Genomic DNA, 22,908 nt, shown 5'->3' with positions numbered 1-22,908 from the left:
AACCTGCCTTGTCCCCAAAGGCTTTTGGTGAAGAAAGAAACAATCCCCTTCACTGATATTCTGAAGAGTTTTGAGGGGATCACGGAGCAAGCCCTCCTACAAACTTGCCATTCAAAACACATCAATTTTAGTGCTGAGAAGAAAAGGTCCAACCTACTTGTCTGCATAAATGCCGTGGCTGATGTTGTAAATGTCCTGTTCAGTCAGCTGCCAGTTTTTAATAGATCCTTTCACAAAGCCTGATACCATGACAAAGCCGAGGACGAGAATGTTGATGCAGGTAAACACTTTGTTCACCAGGGCAGATTCCTTCACTCCAAAAATTAAAAGCCCTAGGAAAAATGGCAAATGTGCAGTCAGATATTTCTCCACTTGCAGCAGGCATGGCAGGTCCGTAAACATAACCCAGTTGCAAATAGGACAGCTCACTTCCTGAAAACAGTAGTGCTGCATTAATACTGTGCTCTGCCCAAGTTAATACACCTTGTTTGCCCAGAAAGCCAACTAGCCCAGGTTAGGGCTAGGGTAGGTTAAGTATTAATTCATCAGTAAAGAGGATGCGGGCTCCAGCCCACACACTACTACTGCCTGATCTAACACATCTTCCTACATAGCACTTCCATTTAGCGTCTACCCCAGGTAAAGTGCTTTGCTAATACAGCTGTGCTGCTTCCAGCAGTTTCAGCCTCAGCTCGGGTCACATCACAGCACTACATTGCCGTCTAGACAGAGCCACAACTCCATCCAGAGACCACAGTCCCAGCAAACTCAGGGCCCTGGAGGAAGCACTACAAGTGGCTTTGTCTGCACTGCAAGGAACATTTGTCTTAGAAGTCTTCAATAAATGCAGAAGTTACAAAAAACATTAAACTTTCCTTAGGAGCAGGGGAAAATGTAATGCCATGCCAGCAGGAATGAAATCCAGCAGGTCAGCTACTTCCAGTGCTTAAGACATGGAAGAAGGTGGCATCTTGGGAATACTGCTCCCATTTAAATCAGTGGGATTTTTGCCAGTGACCTCTGTGAGAGGAGGAATTCAGCCTGTGGGCTTAAGGATATCCATGTGAATAACAGTGTATTTGCAGGCACTGGCAATCAACAGCTTGTTGAGGCATCACTCAGCTTCTGAGAACAGCAAACTGATCATTCAAATTTGCTCCTCCACCGCCTGGTTTTCAAAAACCTTTAATCCAAATCAAATAAGATGGCTGAGAGAGAAAATTAAAAAAAATATCACAAAGACCTAAGGGAGGAGAGTAGCACCACATGTTGCCTGGACTGTTCCTCCAAGGCATTCCACAGACAGAGGGGAGTCCTGTGCAGTCACATCTCCTCCTTTTAGAACAAGGAAATAGGCTGAGACAGCAACATAAGGGAAGCACAATAAAGCACTGCACATAAGGGAAGCACAATAAAGCACTGCACCTGACCAGGAGAACATGTAAGGCACCTAGCAGAAATGAGACACTCAAGATAGCTCAAGCAGGAATAAACTTACACAGCTCATATTTAGGAGTAAAGCTGCTCATTCAGAATCTTTTTGTAGAAAAGAAAGGACTGTATTTTTTTATTAACATCCAGGGAGTTTGTTCCAGGAGAGAGAATAAAGCCATCAGTAATCAGCACCATTTTACTGTTCAGTAGAGCTAAGATGAGGCATCCTAAATTGTGTAAATAGCATCTGAGTTGAAAGACCAAATTCTGATTTCATACTAGAGGAAGTCCTATTATATGTAGATGAACAAAGAAGAAAATTTTCTCTCATATTCAAATATAGCCTTGAATACGGAGGACTTAGAGAGTCCTAGATGCAGTCCTAAATCCACATTCAAACCCAGATGCCAAAGCACTACTTGCTTATGAAGGCTGTCCTTATGAGTACGGGCCATGCTGTGAGATGCCAGTCCTGATCAGAGTAGAAATGTGAGAATAACCTCATTGTTGGTAAAAATTGTAGCTTCTGCCTTCTGGGAACCACAGAGGTGCTTGAAGAGTATAATTTTTTAAATTTGCTTAAATTTGGCAATGTTTTGCAAAATCCAGTTGGAATAGAGGTAAACGTTCAGAAGGGTTTTTAAATTTACAAATGTTCAAAACTTTTTCCCAATTCTGATCCAAAGCGTTGGCATATTTTTAGAAGGAAAAAAAAAAGGGACCTGATTGTCTTCCACACATTTATTTCTCTTACAGCTTGCATTCACTGCTGCAAACTGAAGCCCATACATGTTTCCCTATTTGACCTTTAAAAAAAAAAGTAGTACATGACGTTGTTACTGAGTGCCATCCTTTTTCTCTCACTTTTCAAGGCCCAAGGCATTGAAAACTGGCAGATTATCAAAGTGGGAATAAGTAAAACAGAGCAGCAGAGCCCAGTTCTTGTGCAACAGGATTTGGGGAAGAAGGGGAAGGAGTAAATTTCCATACCTGATTGAAGGTAACAAGTCACCTTTTCCTTCCTTCCTTCCTTATATGAAATTTGATTAAAGGTTTTAAAATTTGCTCACAAAAATATCTAGAATGCTCCTCTCTTATTAAAGTTTGTAAACAGTATAGGCCCAGTGCTAACTCTGGGGCAACTAAATAGGTCAATCCAACACTTGTAGCAAACAAAGAGCTTTTAATAAGGTACCCAAAATAAATGAGGGCTTTGTGCCTATTTCAAAAGCAAACAATGAAATTACAGAAGAGGAAGGTCCAAGACTCACAAACCCCTCCAAGGGGTTTACCTGTTAAGATGATGATTATGACCACAGCAAAGATATCTGGGTATTTTGCTAGCACTCCAGGAGCATCCATAGTCATGTATTTTTTACAAAATTCTTCAATGTGCTGTCCTATGATTTCATCAAATGTTGCACTCCACGCTCTGGCCACACTCGAGGTTCCTGCAAAAGGACAGAAATGATGCAGATCACTTCTCACGGCTGGCATACACTCTAAATGAGGGGCACCCTTGTACTGCTTTTGGCCATGGCAGGCCTCCAAGTGCAAGATGCCCTAAAAGCATTCATTTCTCAGGGACTAGTAGCAGACTTTCCTCTGCAGATCCAGTCTGTCTACATTGCACTACGTACAGCCAGGCCTGGGACCTGCATGCTTCCAGATCACGTGAACGACAGTCTGGGATAGTACAAAGTTTCCCATCATGCTCCAGTATTCATCCTCCTGAGAACTCAGAACTCAGTCTATATGCATGCCTAGCATGTGCTTCAATGTTAATACTGGTGGTAAGACTCAGACACATGCTTAACCAACAAGATAAACAACTCCTTACAGAGGTTTAGCTTCCCCAAAACCTCTTCTCTGCCTTAAGTTATAGACTGGAATGATATGTTCCTTACGCCCTCCAGCAGCCTTCACTTCCTCAAAACCTTGTAACCTGTGCTGCTAGGGAAGTCTGAGTCTCTTCTCATGCTGGCATAAATCACTAGGTATGTGTCTACGCTGGGGTTACTGCAGCCCAGCCAGAGACATCTTACATGAGGCAGCTTGGCTTCGGACAGCGCAAAGCTAGAGCACCATAGCCTAGACCGCAAAACTCACCTCAACTATATAAATACTCCACTCCGGCAATGTGTAGGTCCGCTCAGACTCTGGTGCTAGCGTATCTGAGCGGGATGATGATACATCTAGCTCAAATGTGGTTTCTGGATTATCTGAGCATATGTTATCATATAGCAGGACTCTAATGCTAATTCTAGCAAGCAACGTGACTCCTCCCTGCAATAAGCATTAAGACTACCCCCTCCGCAGCCTCTATTTCCTCTATCAGGAACAACGAACCATGCACAGCCTGCTAGGGTGAGGACTGAAGCCAGGGTCTCATCATGACCAAGTCTGGGACATTATCTAGGCCAGAGAGCCCTTTCAGAGAACTGAGATAGTAACAACAAAGAGATACCACCACAGAGTGATAGAACCATGCAAAATAAACAGGTTTGGATAACAGATAGTCTACTTCTCCCTCTCCTACTGTGTTATAGTGGTTATCATTATCCTATCAATGTCTTACACAGTACATATAATAGCATCTAATTGCATGGCATAATTACCACTGGACATAATTGCTTGGTTAAAATAGGAGTTGGTTTGGTTTTGTTTTGCAGAACAATTCTTTAGAGGACTTTGTCTGGGTCCGCTTCCACCTAGAACAGTTTGTCCTGACACATTCACCAGCGTGAACTCAAAGAGCCTGGATCTGACATGGGCAGGTTTTCAGGTTCCAACTCCAGTTCCTGCAATTGTGTTAAACAATGTCTGTGCTTACCCAGAGTTAAATCCTCCTCAGCAATGGATCGGCACTACCTGCAGTAAAATTGGGAACATTAATCTTGCCAGTCTGGCTTTTTGATAGTATAAACGTTAAGACACCAACCACACAGGTTTGGGACATTGTTATGTTTGCTGAGATGGAGGTGTGCGTAGTGTGAATGTATCTGAAGAGATAGGAGAGCAAAGCCATCAAACAGCGAGACATTTAACCCTGAAAAACTCCAAAGTTATTGTGTATCATGCTGAAATTGTTCAACTCACTTCAGCGCAATTCTAGGAAAGAGGCTATTTCTTTAGTTCTGTTTTTTTTTGTTCTGGCTGTTCATGTTCTAGGAGCTGGAACAACCAGCTCCTGTATTCTTTATATTGGATGCCAGTTGCTTGGAAGCCAGTTCCACATAAGTATCAGCAATTTTTACTCAACTCTCTGTACCCAACATCCTTGAGGGAGTGGGGGGAACCTGACACACTTCGAGCATTGGAGACACCTGGGTAATTTCTTTATTGCTGCTAGAAAGTATTGTGCAAAGACACTAGGCCACGCAGTCAACCTGTATCCAGAAGGTTTTACTAGCTTTGGACCATCACAACCTTGCCAGAATCAAGCTGCTCCCGTCCTTGCCAGAATCAAGCTGCTCCCGTCTGCACCATACAGCTCTCAGAAGGGCTTATGAGCTCCAGTGCAGACCTCCTGCTCTTGCTCATTACACAAACAGGCGTGGGCTAGGAGGTGACCACAGGCCCCAGGAATCCCCTTCATTTAACAAGAGATATTCTCCAAGGATGCTACTACTCATCGTTCTACCAGCTTCTCCCAGCTTCCTGCTCCTGAAACGTTTCCCAACAATCTGGCACAGTCCCCCAAACCTTCATCGACCCAGAACAAAGTCCAGACCACATCTTGATCCTGAAAGCCTGCTTCCTTATAGTCTAGATGGCCACCGACTAGTCACACACCTACCCTCACTTGTCACCCGTCTCCAAGATCCTATACCAATTTCCAGCCAGCTCCAAGGCACCTCAACCCAGCTAAGCCCGAACCCTATCAGAGGGGCTGGGAAGAAGCTGCCACCGTCTAGCCGTCGGTTCGTTTCCCATGCTACATGGACAACGCTTGCACGTACCCTTCCTCCTGGCATGGTCTACTACACCCTCCCCCAAGCCAACTCACTGCAGTTAACTACATGTTGCAGGCCACAATTCATCTGTGGGCCACCACTGCCCTGGGCCCCCAGCACGTCTTTTTTTCCCCACCATACTTCATACTACCTGGGCTGAACAGAAGTCACAGATCCTCAGTTAGAAAATACCAACCTGGCCAGATCCCTTAGAGATGCAAGCTCCCACTGCCTTGACTGGTTTGGTGGCATTGCTCTGGATATTCTGCAGCCTGACTGAATACAAATTTGGCAGCCTGCCTCCTCTCATCCCCTAGCTCTGAATTGCAGAACGTACCTGCCAACACATCTTTCCCTTCCACACCCCTGAAGCTGGTGGGAGTTATCCTTGCTCACAAGAGGGGCAACCACGGGGAAAAGGGCTGCATAAGATAAAGAACAGACTTGCTACAGCTCATATCCTCTTGGGAGTTGCTTTTCTGCTTAGCCACCCTTCCTCCCAAATTATGAGGAAGACAGTTGCAAACCTACATTGCTGTCACAGGAATGAAGTAAGAGTAACAAAGTTGTGTTACAGTACATTCGTGGATAATACCTATCTAATTTTTACAACATTTTCTGCCTTATGCCTTGTAATACACCAAGTAGCCAATTCTAAAGTAACAACTGAGGCAGCGGTTCAAAAGTGGTTCATTATGAGAGAATGAAAAAAACCTTAAAAATATCAAACTCAGCCTAGATCCTGTAGGTGTAACGTTATACAGGCAAATCTTCTCATTGTGCATTTGCAGAATCAGGTTTTGGGATGCCACCTTGGCCTCTCCTCAACTACATCACTCATTTCGGTTGTCCAGTATCATGGCAGGAAAGGCCATGTAACTAACTAGATGAGCAGCATGGAGAAGACTATTTATTATTACCATTTTGGAAGAGAAACCATTAAGAAATCTGTTCAATTTTTCTACATGCAGCCTAAGCAGAGACCGTTCTGGGAATCTGGGGAAAGTTTCATGCTTAGTTTGTTAAAAACTACCTTTTATCCTCTACCTGCAATGAACTTGACTCATAAAAGAATCGTTGGACTCACATTTCTTAAGGAGGTGAGTTTAAATGACTCTGGCTTTTCCTCTCATTTCTTATTAATAAAAAAAGGAGGAAAAAGTTTCAGATGCACAGAACAGAGCCAGCACCGTCTCAGACAAGCAGCTGCTCCATCACTGTATCAGTAGTGATATGATCTTACCCTCCCCTCCCCAGCACCATGAGAACTAATCTGCAGGGTAACAGTTGCACATCCCATAAAATCTCGTTAAAAAAATAACTCTCTCTAATAATTTAGCAGAATATTGGTTTTTCATTTTAACTAGTAAGTCTTCTCTCTGAACTGAAAAGTTGGTTGCAGCCTTAATTATAGGCACGATGACAAGCAGCAAGCCCTGAACACGCTTGAAGAGACAGGAGCCTTACAAGGATTCATGAATCCTTAATTAGCAAAATGTGGTTTAGTTTTAATGTATCAGCTGAGTTGTACATTGCATGCTCAGAGCTTCATCCAATGCCTCTCTTAGTGGCAGTCAAGGACTTAGAAGGGATTTGGTCTGGACCCTTCAGAGTCTGTGAACCTGCAGCTCATCCTTAGCCTAATCTGCAACAACTCATGCAAAAAAATTCTGATCTCCAGGTAATTTAAACAAGTTTTGAAGGCACCAGAAATTAATCCCTAATCAGCCAGCAGTACAGATGCTGTGGTGTAGAAGCATCCTGCTGTCAGCTGCTTCTTCCCTAGCAGAAGGAAAACACTTTTGTTTCCTGACTAGTATGTAGCAGCCTCTCAGCCAGGGGCATGCCTGATGGATAATGTGTAAGTTCAGAAGTAGCTGCAGTAAAAATCCAGCTTCGGTACAGACTCTCAGCCTGTAATACACCACACACCTCACAGAGTGACAGGAGCCACCATCAAAGTATTCCTGCAAGAAAGTCCTGAAATCTTCAGCAGGTACAAGAGAGCATGTTGCTTCTGCTTTATAACAGCAACACAACAGTGCCAACAAGACTGATATTACAAACGAGGCTGCCATTTTGGATTAAAGCTACGATCTTGCAGTGCACCTACCATACTTACCAATAACATAGGAAAGAATTAAATTCCAGCCAGTAATGAAAGCCCATAGCTCGCCAACAGTCACATAACTGTAGAGATAAGCTGATCCCGTCTTAGGTACTCTAGCACCAAATTCTCCATAGCAGAGTCCAGCCAGCACAGAAGCCAAGGCAGCAATCAAGAAGGAGATAACGATGGCGGGTCCTGCATCTTCTCGTGCCACAGCTCCAGCCAGTACATAGACACCGGCACCCAAAGTGCTGCCTACACCCAGAGCCACCAAGTCAAACGTGTTGAGGCATCGCGAGAGCCGACTGTCTTCTCGAGTACAATCCACGTTTTTTCGGCGAAGAAGTTGGTTTCCAAAATTGATAAATCCCTGGCACCCCATCTTCTTGTTTGAGCCTGCAAGAAAGATGCTGCTATCATTAGCTGAACCAACCACACCCCACAAAACAGCATCACTGCACAGTTATAACGCTACAGCTTTGTTACCCTTAAACAAAAGTATCTTCTCACTTACTTTCCACCTTTTTACACTGCAAAACAGCTCTGCTGGCATTTTATCTAGGCTTATCATAGGGATTTAACAAAGAAAATAAATAAAGCATTTTTCTGCTTCCTACTCCTATTCACATTATGCAGGCTGTACAGTCCTGGGAGGGCAAACTGGATTCCACCACAACCCCCGTACCACAAAGAATACTAATCAGATTTACAATCGCACAGGCTACATAAAAGCATGCGAGCCAAAAAAGCACAGCCTGCCTTTCAGATTTCAGAGTGGTTTTCCTCGGCTAGGAGTTAAAAGACATATATGTATAGATCTATAGCAGATAGAGAGCTTCTCTTCACAGTGTTACCTGAATCCATGAGTACAATTTTAGAAGAAACTTCTTGCTTCTTACATTGTCAAGTCTAGTCTCAGCTGTCATAGGCAACTCCAGCATAACTTCCCTTCCACAAATTTGTCAAGCTCTCCCTTAAACTTGCTAGTTCCTTATCTCCAGTGTTGGAAAGCTCCACCAACACTCTTCTATTCTCCAGCCAAAATGCTGCAGTAGGTAGTGTTTATTCACATGTTCTTGCGTCAAGAGTTGCCTTCCCCCTCTTTGGTGCTTAACCCAGTGTACTTTTAGAGACCAATCATAACCTCTCAACCTTCATTTTGCAAAGCTAAGCAATCCATGTCCCATAGAAATTGGGCAGTCCATCCCTCTGCAATTGTTCAACTCCGAATCACCCTTATGAGCAGCAACATAATGGCAGGATATCCCATTAGCACCCTCCTACTCTTTGTGTCAAGAGGAACCACCTAAAGAAGCAATAAGAACAGCCCAAGACCAACCACTAAACACTCACTGGGTGTTTCCTCTGCAAGCATCTATTTTCTTTTCTAGTCCCTGCCTTCTCACTAGCAAATCCCTTATGCAACTTTCAAGTTTCCTGCTAGTCCTAATCTTCTTAAGTAACTTCCTATGTGGCACCGTATCAAAAGCTTTATTCAAGTCAAGATAAAAAAGAGCTATCATTCTTCCCTTTCTCCTTAGAAGCAAAAAAAAACTCCAGTTGTGTCCCACCTTCCCTATATCTCTTATCAAATACAACTATCAGATGAATCTGCCAGTCTCTCACAGGTAAACCCCTTTATCTCTTTGCTATTCTCCAGTCAACTGGCACCACCTCTGTTTTGACAGAGGTTTTGCTTTTCTGCTCCACCACTGATTTCATGCCCTGGTTCTTTCTGATTGCCTGTCCTTGACCCTTCTCTTCTGAGTTTTCTCCTCACTGGTTGTAACCATTTTCTTCAAGGCTGTATTCTGCCATCCTACCTTCATTCTCAGCATCATCATCCACATTTAGAACTCGATAGCTGCATAATATGATGCTCCTCACAGCTAGGATGCTTCTGTAGGACTTGCTAGATTAATTCTGACAGATACGCAGAAAAACATACATTGAACTACGGCAAGATTGAGGGTGGGGGTGTTGTAGCATGACATTTTCTTCATTCTGAATGGGTCACTGGAAGAGGAAGCCCAACACTTATGATAAGCACCAGGAAGCTTTAAGCATCACCACAGGGCTGTACTCAAGCCAAAGACTGCAGAAAATCTACACCCAAGTAACAGAGATGTGTGCTGGTACTGACAGCAAGCTACAATGCTTTTACAAATAAATTTGGCTCGAGAAGCCAAATCACTACTTTAGGACTGTTATTCAACTATTTAAGGGTGCAGCACATCAGCAGGAGCAGGAGTGCAGAAGCGATTTAGAAGCAAATCTCCCAACTGTCCTGATTTAGCATGATTAGGTTCATATTGCTGTGTGGTCAAGGAGAGCACAAACTGGGTACCTTTGGGATGAAACTAAACCAGAGGATGCACTGCAGGGGCGCATCTAATACACTCCAACGACCTCCCTGAAATATGCGTAATGCAGACATCAGATCCTCAGCCGCAGCTGTTCTGTTCTGCAAAATTACTTTGGGCCACATTACTTTCTAACAGAGACATAGCCTATGAGGATGAAGGGCTGCTTCCATCTCTCAGACTGCATCCAGGAGTTTAAAGGAGCCCCAGCCTGATCTCTGAGTTGCACCATTAAGCCCAACTTCCGCCGCAGGGCTTTTAAATGTTTCTTCATTAATTATGGAAAGGGAGAAAAGTTATTTTATCTAGATGCAATGCTGGACTGAGGCATTCACTTTCAAATGAATAGCTCCCTGTAAATCAATAATGGAACAGTAATATGCATTGCACATTAACATCAATAGCATACACAGAATAACACATAGATAAAAATATTGCTTAATCTAATTTACAATATGGTCAAGTGAGTTTTGCATTTCATTTCCTCGAGCTAAAACCCACTGTAAAAAGTGAAAAATACATGCTAAGAAACTGAATTAATTGAGTTAGCAATTAAATTCAATGCTTCAATTTTGCCACCCCAGCATCAACTACAAAATCGAAAAACTCCTCACTTTTCTAAAAGACACTAGTCATAAATCTTGACTTAAATCTCTTTTCCCTGGCCTTAAGCCTAACCCTCCTACTACGAAAAGTAATTATAATTGCAGAACAAAGTTGAGGATTTTGAAGTCCCACTGTGTTAGAAATTGTCTAGTCCACCAACAGCTCTCAAACAGTAGCTACATTCGAGAGAGACACTGATTCAAACAAACAGAGAAAGGTAGATGTCAGGTCAATCTTAGAAAAATATCCTTTGGTGAACCATGGGAATTCCCAAAACATACAGACATGGAAAACTGTTTTCTCCCTTCATAGGACACACAAATCTGTTTATCTACTGTTTTCATATGTCAGTTCTTCCACACAGTCTCTTATGCACCTGAATCCTATGCAAATATGTGTTGCTGCCAGAACTGCTTTCAGCTGGACAGCTGCACACTTCCCCAAAAGCAAAGAGAGCACCGTTGTGAGCTTTACATTGGGGTAAGAGAACAAGAGCGCTGCAGTGAAATCTCCCCAATGAATTTCATTACTTTACAGACAGACAACAAGAGTCGTACGCTTTGCTTAACTCCCGTTAGAGTCATAAAGAGATTCCACTAACGTCTAGGTCTCAGAAAGACCGCTGCAATGGGGCTAATTCACCCACCCTGAATAGTAGTGGTAGCAGTTTATATTCAGTCTGGAACTTCAGGAAACAGGAAAAATTCCAGTGCTGTGCACCAAGAAAAAAATGCTACAGAAGATGTGAAAAAAAAAACACCAAAACAAAATGAAAAAATTCCCGTCATAAACTGCAGCCAACTATGAGCAAGATACCCACAGGAAATGTGTTAACGGATTTATTTTCCAAAGCTAGTCTGAAAGTCAAGACTAGTTTGACTGAGGACCAAACTCTGGCATTTCTTCATATTTCTGTACCGTATTTGAAATCCAAAGTGCCAGCAAAACCCAGTTTACTTCTTGTTAAATTAATACTTATGGCAAGGTTTAAACATTGAGTAGCCTGAACGCAGGAGGCAGAAGCAACACAGATGAACACGAGTCCCAGTTTAGGCTATTATTAAGACAGAAATGGAAATAATCTGCCAGACTCAGGGAACGTGCATGCAACAAGGTCCTGGAGAAACAACCACACCTTCAGCTAAAGGGACATGGCCTGGCAGGGCGAGAAGCTGAGCGATGAGCCAGATGGTCTGTGAAGATGCAGCACGGTCCTTTGCAAAGGCCAGCAGAGTGCCCTCGGGAGATGTGGAAGGACCACCCTGAGACTCAGCTGAAGCAAGACAGGGAAACACTGGGAAAGCTACATCTGAGCGACAGATTACTAAGCATCATGAGGGGCAGGAAGTGGGAAAGGAAAGCCGTTTGGAAGAATGGAAATGTTTTGCCCAAGACCTTTCCTTCTGCCCGCCTCCTGCCTTGGATGCATCCTTATGCACTGTGTCATCTGGGGCCAGTGTTTGCATGTTTTGCCACATACCACACTTCACTTTAGGGAAAGCAAAAGGCAGCATGCCTTTCACATAACGAAGAAATGAAATGGCAGAATTTTTTGTCACTGCATGTTGTAGACACTAAAACCAAACTGCTTTAAAAAAGGAAAAAATCAGTGGAAGACAGGTCCTTTGGCAGCTGTTGAACGCAGCGGTCTAGATGGAGCTCAGGAAATCCTCCATTTACCAACTGCAGAGCGAGATCACGCTCTTCATGCCCTATTCTCAGGCTCCTCACAAAGGCCCACTATCAGAAACAAGATTTCAGCTAGGCAGATTTTTAGTCTGATCCCATACGACAAGCCACATTTAGTATGGCACAGAGCATATCACATTTTCTGCAGGGGAAACTCTTTGGCATTTTGTCCAGGGTGTGATTCATTTACTCTGAAAATCTGATCGGGTTTGGTATTAGCTACCAAACAACCTCACAGGAGATTTTCCTGAGACCTTGCACCTTGGCTTCAGGCAGAGGCTATAGGATCAGGCCTTCCCAAACCTCAGCGACTGATGCATTATTTTGTGTTACTCAGGATTTGCACCTCTGAGTTCACATCATTGCTGAATATAGCAAGTTTATCGTGGTGAATTCTTCTTACAGAGAAAACTAAGGTGAGGAAGGATGGTATCTTGTAGGGTTGGGCCATGTAGTTTGTAAAACAAAGATGTTTGTGGTGTGCACTGACTTACCAATGTGCTAGTGTACACTTAGGTTTCTATCATGCCTACACAACAGCAAAGGGGCTAACTTTAAGTGATAGGTGGCACTAACGATGCATTTACTTACAGCACATAAGCGACCCACCACCTGTTTCCACACACTGCACAAAGCTCCAAGGAGGATGTGCTCTGCGGTGAACAAAAGCAAAAGCTGGAAGTCAGGCTGTGCAGCTTGACATTATCTTTCTCTAATAAATGCCTCCAGTTAAAGGTGGATTGTGGTTCCCTACTGCTCAGACCCACTCTCCCTCCCCCTTTTACCATCACTAAGATCCAAGGAGCTGCTGATGGTAAGTCTCTTTCAGGATATGGCTCAATGCCTCTGCTTCAAAAACAATGCTTAATAATATTTGTAGACCATTTCCCATGTAGCCATTTAATTTACATTTAACTAAACCCAGTGTCTTGCAAAATGAAGATAAATCTGTGGTCCCAAACCAATGGAAGTTTTATCTTTGCACTGCAAATGAAGGCAGATCTGGTACCTGACTGCCCTCCCTCATCACACACTTCATGATAAATCACTCTTTGGGCAAGACCTGGGCTGGGGAGGGACAACCTCTGTAAGAGAGAAACAGCCCCTGGCAGCAGGGAGGGGAGGATTAGGACACTAGCCTGACCAGTTTAGGGGGCAGGGGGAGATAGGAATTGTTGCCACGGGATTTATTCCTAAGAAAAAAAAAAGGAAAAAGGAAAGCTAGTGACATTTCAATCTTACACATAGCTCAAGAGTATCCCACAAGAAACATATTTCAAAACAATTTCATATTGGAGCTTTCTCAGGCATAACTACAGCTATCTATAGCTGTACTGTGGCTATCAAGAATTAAGCAGAATGGCTTTTTAAGGATAATTTGTTTAGAGGGGGCACTATTTAATTATGATAGACATAGAAATAAAGGCCAATATCCTGAAATGGGCTTCATGCTAGCAGACAGTTGTCTTCTGGCTGATCTCAAGATCAAGATATCAACTTCACAGAATCGTTTAGGTTGGAAGGGACCTCTGGAGATCATCTAGTCCAACCTCCCTGCTCCAGCAGGCTCCTCTAGAGCATATTGCCCAGGATCACGTCCAGACGGGTTTTGAATATCTCCAGGGAAGGAGACTCCACTACCTCTCTGGGCAACCTGTTCCAATGCTCTGTCACCCTCACAGTGAAGAAGTTTTTTCTCAGGTTCAGATGGAACTTCCTGTGGTTCAGTTTCTGCCCGTTGCCTCTTGTCCTGTTGCTGGGCACCACGGAGAAGAGACTGGCCTCATCCTCTTGACACTCCCCCTTCAGATACTTGTACACATTTACTTCGCTCTCCCCAATAAACTTTAGAAAGTTTATGCATTTCTCCTGTGAATAAAATGCCATCTACAATCCCTGCAACTGTTAGCAGGGTGCAGGGTACCTGAACTGCAGCCATTTTCTGCATCTCCTCACACACAGCATTATCTTTCATCTGACAGACGAACGATTACCATCCTGAGCATCTCTTACACATTTTTGTTGCTTTTGAAGCAGAGGGTACCAAATCAACCTTTCACTTTCAATTATACTCACAGTAGCTCAGCAAAGTGACCTTCACTAAGGACGAGAGAGATTTTTTTTTCAGAGCAATCTTTCAAATTAAGAGGATACACTACAGCCGCCATCAGACCTCTGTCCAAAACCTCTTTTCTGATACCATTTGTTATCTTCACAACTGCATCAAAGAGTGATTTCAGTGGAGATTATAATTTTTCTCTCTTTAGAAGTTGGATCTGCCTGTGATCTCGCTTTCTTAAATAGCTGTTCTTGCCTTTGAAGTCAGGAAACACGTTCTAGGCTGGTTCCTCTTATTCCCACTCCCAACCACATTTTGAAACTCTAAGTCCCTTCTTCTAATTTATGGTCAGTGCTGTTGTGAAATAATGCAGTCCTATACATGTAAAACAATACAAATTACTCTAGAAATGTTATCAAGTGGTACATAACCACCTTCAACGATAGTCACAGTTACGGAAAGATGATCTGAATGAACTGAAATTAGCTTTGTTCTGCACACACATGTAAATACCTGACTCTCCCCTCTGCTTTAGCTGCTTGACAGTGCTCAGGGGTAAAAAGCCTAGAGAAGATTACTGTGATCCTGGGCACGAGCACCTGAAAGGCAGAGAGAAGCCCCTCTGCTCCCTGGGGAACCTCTTTCTTGGCTGCACTGCAGGGAGCGTGGCTGGACATCGCCATGCCCATCTCATCTCCTACCAGGACAGCACCTGGGACAAGCTCTGCAATGCAGGGCAGCAGTCATTCTACTCCTGCCAATGGCAGGGACCAAAACCTGTAGGACTGAAGCAACACTGAGAACTTTTTAATAACCCTCATCCTTATCTTCTCACCCCTCAGAATCATCACTGGACACCAGGGCCTGGCCTGATTTCTTTCTACAGCTGGCATCAGCTCCTGCTTGTCACGTTTGCTCCAGTGACACTGGGAAATACAGATGCACAGCTCGTGGGGCTGTGGCCCACGAAAAGCACCGAGTCGCAAGCCCCGAGTCCCAGCTGTTCAGACTTGGGTTGGAAGCAGCTTCAACTCAAGGCACTGAGCACTTTGGACTTCAGCAGGGGCCGAAGGAACTCGGCCACACGCAGCTTCGAGTCCGCAGGGAAACAATGACACACCTAGATAACCTAACAGGGTGGATCCTGAGGCAGAGGTCACATCCTTGGGTGAAATCCTGTCCTGCTGAAGTCAATGGCAAAGCTCCTGCCGACTTCAATAGGGCCAGAATTCCTAATCGTCCTTGTCTATTATTTACAATGCATTTTGTGTTTGTTACTTTTGTTCTGTGGCCAAATTCTTGTGCATTGATTGTATTGTTTTTTTAAATAAAATAAGATATTCTTCCTCCTCTTATCTAGTAGTTAACATACCTATTATATCAGGTTTATAGATTTCCTTCCCCATTAACAACATTTTAAAAGGGGACATTCTTCAAAACAATCCCATAAGAAAATAAGCAATCTTGCATCTGGTTAACAGCAAAAAGGAAACCATAACAAACATCTGTCCAGCTAAACATAAAACACCATGTGTAAAAATAAGCTGACATGGCACCATTTTACATAAGCAGTGCTATCTCTTCCTAAACAATTACAATTTGTTTCAACTTCTGGAAACCACTGCTTATCTATTTCAAGGCCTTGCTGCTCTTGAGAATTTTCCTCTCAGGAGCCAACTCCAATTTGCAGAAGAGCGTAAAATTAAAGCGGATTACGTAGAACAAGGATTTTTCTCCTAAGCAAAAAAGAAAAACCAAACCTAATCCTGCTGCATGTATAATGAACTCCTCAAATACCTCATCGGAGGAAGCAAAAACAGAATATCCTATATGGGTTGCCCCACATGTGCTCAGATTCATTTTGAAACACAAGGAAAAGCTAACTGCTGTTGGTACACCTTTCTCACACCAAAGTGAGATCTCATGGGCAGCCTTAATCCTCCACAGCATCCTTACCGTCTTAAACAAATGTCTCCTCCACACAGCCATAACGTCACCGCTACTAATCTGCAGGAGAACAAGCAGCTTGTGCTTATGCCATGCTGATACGTTTGGCAAACAATGCAGAATGGGTTTGGCCCTCTATTTTTATTTTAAACACAGGTGAGTTTCCTCAACAAGCAGGCAATAATGGCATCAACTTTTCGGTCAATAAACAGGTAAAACATCCACTTGGAAGCCTTTTCCAAAAGGCCAATTTTGCTACTTTCATCCCTGAGGTAATATCACTCACATAGAAGTCCTACTCAGCAGGAGGAGATGTGGAAAACCTAAGTTCTTACTATTTCCATTAGCATTACAGGCATCTGTTGGGTGTCAGATTTAGCCATAGACTCCTAGCTGCAAAGAGGTTAGGTTGTAAGAGATCAAGCCATTCACTCACTGCTCAGAAAAACAACATTCAGAAATACACTGATGAAAGTCAGCAGTCACTGAGACATGTCAGCCTCTGGTGCGATCCAAAACACTTTCCTGCACTATAGTATAAAGCAGGAAGTGTGTCAGATACATCCTTCCAAAATGTCTTGCTGTGGAAAAATCTACCAGTGTTTTACTAAGTTACTCTGCAACAACTGACAGGGCAGAGACAAGACGGCTATAGCAGGTGCTTAGCTTTCCCCATGGACACTTAAACTAAGAAACTGTCTTGAGGCCTTCAGAAAAAGAAGAAAAGGAAGGAGCACTGGATTCAAACATTTGTCTGCTGGCATCTCCGAAGCCTGCTGCAAGCATCTCTGACTGGCTGGGCTGAGAAGGACAGCAGCTTAGAGAGGACGGCCCTGGGACAAGTGCAGAGAACTGACTCAGAAGCTGTGGTCACAGCAACTTTCAGACGCCTGCCAACAGAGAAAAGGCTTCACAGCTAACGAAAATATAGGCGTGACTATGCATTGTCCTTACGTGAAGCTGGAAGATATGGCAACCTGGCAGCAGCAATGGCTAAAAGCCTAAGCCAGAAGCCACTGAAGCAACCGCAAATCTTTGCATTGATTTCACTGTGTGTAAAAGGAGGCTATCCTGCTTAAATATTTCGACCAGGCAAGGTAAGTCTTGTCCATGTGCTGCTAAATTGTTCTATTCCTGATTCATGTAATTTGATTTAATATTTTTACATGTATGCATTTATATGCATATATATCAATATATATTACAGAAATGTAGATCATAGGAATATATAGAGAGGTGCTAAATGTTATACTCTTTGCCAATTCTATTAAAAAACAGGATCAGTCACTAGTAAGGCACTTCCTACTCAAAAGAACAAAGTGCCCAGTTAAATATAAACTACCCACTAAACAGAGATAACGGCACACACACGCCAAAGTGGGCGTGCACTGTCCACAGAAACACAACCCTAATCACCTGCTTAAAGATGAATGGCCCATAAAAAGGGGACCATTTTACTGTCCTCTTTTGAACGCAGCTGCTTTAATGGCATGAGAAATGTGTTGCTTAGGAACCAGCCCTCTGCCATATGTGGCTGGGGATTGTGCAGGCGTCTGTAGATGAAGCTCTTGAACATTAGGGACTGTTCAGAGGCAGTGTCTCCTGCTGTTCTCCAGGCGGTCCAGAGCCCTGAAGAATTTCTTCCACTGGAAAAAGAACGGCGAGATATTCTGCTCTCTAATTGCTACACCATCCACTTACAAGTAATCATCTACTTACTGAAAGGGAAACATCAAGTCCCACTAAAAGTCAAGAACTTGCTGCTGCTCCAGTATTGCCAGCAGAGAATACACTCTAAGGGGCACTGCAGTTTACCTGCCTGTTTTCTCAACTGCCATGTCTACTGTCTGGAACAAGATGAGAAATTCCTTTCCCATCCCGTGAGAATTTTTGAGACGGCCAAGATTATTCTGTTTCCAAATCCAGATAAAAAGTCAAAATTCTATAATATTCATGAGCAAGAAATCCCCCCTAAATTTCAAAACAGACAAATTTCAATATTTTGTTTCAATATCTGGAGAAAACTTGATTCGGATTATTCAGTATTATAAATTAAAATACAGTTTGAAGCTTGAAATGAATAGTGATTTCTGCCCTGAAGGGAATCCTTCAAGCTCACAGAATTCAAACTTCAAAACTTCCAAAATAAAAGCTCATTGGAGTCTCCTTATCTCCACAAAGTTTCAGCTGTTATTAATACCAAAGGTGGCACACAGTAAGTCATTCCACAGGTAAAAGGCTAGACAGAGTTTAATTCTTCTCCATGTCTACTGTACAAATACAGAAATTAGAATCAGGCGTAATGTGCAATGGAGAAAATCTAACATTACAATCAGTTTCTAACTTCAGAAACAATGAAACACTGGGACAGGATACAAGAAAAATGCAAATCTCCACCATCCAAGATTTTTAAGAACAAGTTAGAGATATTGCTCTTAGGTATAAACTGGATATGCAGTATCCTGCATCAGAGCAAGGAAGACTCAAGGGCAGCAGGATAATAAGTTTGCTTTGGCAGCAAAGCCAGGTTAAACCTTGCACTGACATAGTGCTACCCCTGTGTCACATCTGCAGCTGTACCCATATAACCACTTGGGGAACTGTGCTGCAAACTGGATCACTGAAACAAACCCGATTATTTATATCCCCATACAAAAAAGTGGGGCTTTTTGCTGTTTTTTAACTCTGACCCCTTCATTGATTTGATTTTTAGTACAGCCTCAAGGAGAGCTGAACACAGTGAAGGGGTGGTAAGTGGCTGGAGCCAGCAACCAAGGCAGAGGACAAGGGATGGGAAACTCTCCAGGTGGGATTCACAAGTACACCTTGTGAAAGATACCTTCAGTGCTCTGAAACCTTTTGGCCCATACCTCAGCCTTCAGCCAACAAAGATTCTCTGGCAACTCAAATCAGCACTCAACAGTGCTGCATTTGCTGTCCATAGTTCTTCAGGGGTCAAAAAGTTAAGGAGATGACTTCCTAACTAGCTGGAAAAGGGCCTCACACCTCGCTAATTACATGAATCACAATTTTCTGATGAAGAAAACGTTTAACTGAAAAATCTCCCCCCAGCCCTACTCAGTCTCAAACAGTTCCTCAGCATGGCTTCAAATTACATTTTGCAAGAAAATTGCTTGATTTAACTCCCTCAATTTGTCATAAAACCTGAGGGGATCTCCACTGATAATTAGACTTGCCAGATGCAAGCCTGAGATAGATTGCCAGGGATCTGCCCTAAATGACATACTGCCTGTACGCTGCCAGGGATTCAGACTTGATATCGAGCAGAATAAAATTATGTTCTGGGAAACAATGTTAAGTAAGTGAGCTTCTGTCTTCTTAAATCCAGATAAAATGAAGACAAAGCTTTACTTCAATGAAACATCTGGCCGTGTCAGTCAGCATGTTTCAGTTATGGCCTTTAGACAATAGTCCTTGGAAGAAGTGGGAAATGTTCATTACGGAGATAAGGAAGCAAGTTAGATTGAGACAGAAGTGGGTATGTTATTACAACAATAGAGAAGGAAACAAACAAACAAACAGATTAAGAGCCACAAAGTCCATGCAAAACAGTAAGCATCATCCTGGACTGAGGTGGGACCCATCAAGATGAGACGGTCAGAAAGAGACTTCCCAAAACGCTGTCACTGCTTCAGGAGAAAGGACCCAGACGAGTGGGGATTTCCAGGTATGGACAAGGGGCAGATTAAAGTAGCTGAAAGCTATAAATCAGCAGAGGGTGACTTCCCTTACAGGTAAGGAGACAGAGGAGGCCAGCAGGTGACCTGCTTGTGCCCATGCTGGCACTGCTTCCTCCTGGGCCATGCCCAGGGCTGGCAGTGGCCTGGCTGGACGCTGACCTGGGGTGTGTCTGTAGCACCTGGCCACGTACCACTTCTGAGAAATGACTTTCAGGGTTTGGCCGCCCCTGTAGATTAGAGTATCTGTAGATCAGCTGTTTCTCGAACAGGAACATTCCTAACATTAGCATGTGCTTTATGATCACACTGGTGTCTGAACTCAAAACTCCCTCAATTCAAATAGAGAGTTCTGACCCAAAGCAAAGGAATTATTTCCTTCACTAAAAAAGCAAGGGAGGCGTTTCTGTGCAAGAGGTGATGGTGTATGAAAAAATTTTACTCAGAAAAAATGCTCTCTAACATTTTTTGGAAGCATTGTTCATGCTGGCAAAAACGTAGTCTGCACAAGCGTCAGTGTAAAATAAGTCACACACGTGCATGAACCTGAAAAAAGACGGGAATATGAGAACTATATCCCCAGCAAACATTTGGAGTCCCCTGCAACCTAAGTCTCCTTCAACAGATAGACTTAATAAATTCCTGTGTACGTAGTGCTCACTTCTACATCTCAATGTACAGGAGGTGGCTCCGCTGGTGCTCTGTAACATTTAGGACAAAGCTTTTTATCCCTTTTTCCATCTCCATAGAAATGCCTGTACCATGCTACTCATACCAGGCACAAGAAAGAGAACTTAGCTTTCATCAAATACTTATTAATTCAGGGGAGGAAAAGAAGCAAATATTGCACACAGCAGACTCACTGGGGTCTCTGTGCATCCTACCAAGAAGACTCTATGCTTTTGAGAAAGATTTTGCTATCCTTGAGTATCTCTGTCTGCAAATGTCAAGGTATACCAAAAAACCTACGGCACTCCTTAGGGTTCGTGCACTCTAAATATATTAATCAGAAAAGGTTTTCATTAAATTAGGAATTTTTCCACTGATTTGCAGGTCAGTCTCAAGGGCCTTCTACACACACACACACACACCTCTGAGTTAGATCTGCCAGTTCTATACCTTTCTTCGGTTGTTTGCTAGTGACTGGACGTAAGGGAAGAATTAAGAAAAATTCCTTTTTTCTGAGTAAAGTGAAGTTAATTTCTCATTAAGCAAGTCAGCTGCACTCCAAAACATATTACAACCTTCCAAGGATATTTCTACAACTGTGGAACTAAGATTAAAGCATTCCCGCAAATATAATTTACACCATCCAAAAAGAAGCCTGCTGTGAAATGAGCTAAAACGTTTGCCTTTAGACCCAGTATTCCTACATTCCATTCATAATTCAAGGGCTGGGGAGGGAACAACTCCTTACAAGCTCCACGCACAGTCTTTGCAAGCATAAACAAGAACTCCATACACCTCTCAGCTGGTTTGGGCGGTTGCCTCCTCTCCTACAGCCAAGCGGATGCAAATGCTGGTGTGCATCCGCAGTTTCAAGGGTCGGTCTTGACACCCTCTCTAATGGACAAATAATCCCCATCGGAGAGTTCTTCAAGATGACATTCCCCTGGAAGATGATGCCCTACCTAACACACACCAGATCTGCTCAGCTTGTAATTAAAGGCAAAGACTGAATGCTGCCATCTGATCGAATTTGTATTTTCCCCACTCCTGACACCCCCCCACCGATCTGGGTCCCTCAGAGCACAAGGGGGCCAAGCCCGCACGTTCTGAGGGCCACCAGCGGCCACCAGTGCCTCGGCCATCCAGGAACATCACAAGGACTGCAGCATAGCACTCGCAGGACAGAGCACTAAATAGGGACACCTGGACAGTTTAAAGCCAGACAGAGGAGCAGCTCCCTTGGTTCCCCAAGACACTGGGTACTGGGACTGACACAAAGCTGGCAGGCTGCTCCCCATCGTCTTGTCTCTAGCGCGGCAGGGGTAACAGCTGCAAACATGCCCTCCACACTGCAGAAAGGCGGATGCTGGACGCCAATGGTGTAGCCACACACCCAACGTATGTGAAATATGGTGATATCCTAATTCCCCAACAGATAATGAAGACTCTCCCGTCAGCTTATGACACTTATCTCACCAGGGACCACTTTACTGGGATGGGAAATGAGCTGGCCAGGGCAGCCGTGAGCTTGGCTGCCAGGAACACAGGATGTGCCCACAGCAGCATCAGCAGTATTTGTCAGGGTCTAGACACCCACAGCAAAGCAAGGGCCAAGGGCAGTCCACAGAAATGGACCAGAGAGGGTAAAGCATGAGGCTATGTCAAAGAGAAAGACAGGGCAGGAGATAAAAACCACCGGCCAACCTGAATTTGATGCTTGCATAAAAGCAGCAAGTGCTCACGTGGCAATGAGATCTCTGCTACCATCACAGGGTGTCCCTGCAGGGAAACACTGAGGTAGGCACTCCCGGGCCTTCTTGTTAACACCCCTTCAGGATTGCAGACACCACGCTCAGAAATGACAGACACCACATTCACCTCTAAGCCTCTCAGTAAGCACTGTTTCCCAGGCTGCCACTCGCTGTGATGGGGGCAGTGAGCATCCACTGCTAATTTGGGATCAAATCATCCCAACCGCGATCCCACCCCCGGCTCCCACAGCCGGGTTAGCGCTCGTACCTGTGCTGGCTCCCAAGCTGCAACAAGCTACGCAAATTGCATCATCTTTCCACCTTCCCTCCCCGCCAGGCAGCCACCTCTCCACAGTATTCCCGGACATCACGAGCAGAGAGGCCCTTCCTTTTTAAAAGCAGACTAGTAATTAGGAATAGCAGCAATGTACAGTTTGGTCATTTCTGCAAACGCCACCAGCAGTTGCCATGGCAGCTTTGCCCACATACTTGCCCACTTGCTGTTAAAACTTCACGCAGCACGACTCGCTCATTCTTGTTTCAGTATTTTGACCCAATCCTGCCCAGCTCTGCAGTCCGTCAGTCCCTTAGAAATTGAGGGCCAATAAAGTCCAGCATTCAGCGGG

General features: G+C 43.8%; 1 protein-coding gene across 15 annotated transcripts in view; it reads right to left on the bottom strand.

The window, feature by feature from the left end:
• The window catches only part of SLC7A1 (solute carrier family 7 member 1), a 54,225-nt gene that overhangs the window by 21,098 nt on the left and 10,219 nt on the right, over window positions 1-22,908 (bottom strand). For 13 of the 15 annotated variants that reach the window (XM_068930143.1, XM_068930151.1, XM_068930154.1 and 10 more), the window contains 3 exons: window positions 7,513-7,896; window positions 2,727-2,885; window positions 158-332 (listed from right to left, as the gene is read on the bottom strand). In XM_068930143.1, the coding sequence (XP_068786244.1) occupies window positions 158-332; window positions 2,727-2,885; window positions 7,513-7,882 (704 nt within the window). In that variant the 5' untranslated portion in view covers window positions 7,883-7,896. Of the gene's footprint in view, window positions 1-157; window positions 333-2,726; window positions 2,886-7,512; window positions 7,897-8,354; window positions 8,584-12,749; window positions 12,772-22,908 lie in introns of those variants that run through there. The other 2 variants (XM_068930142.1, XM_009686511.2) reach the window with 2 other exon arrangements.

This window comes from Struthio camelus, chromosome 1 (assembly GCF_040807025.1).
Source record: "Struthio camelus isolate bStrCam1 chromosome 1, bStrCam1.hap1, whole genome shotgun sequence".
NCBI lineage: Eukaryota > Metazoa > Chordata > Aves > Struthioniformes > Struthionidae > Struthio > Struthio camelus.
This window is presented reverse-complemented; position numbering and strand designations above follow the sequence as displayed.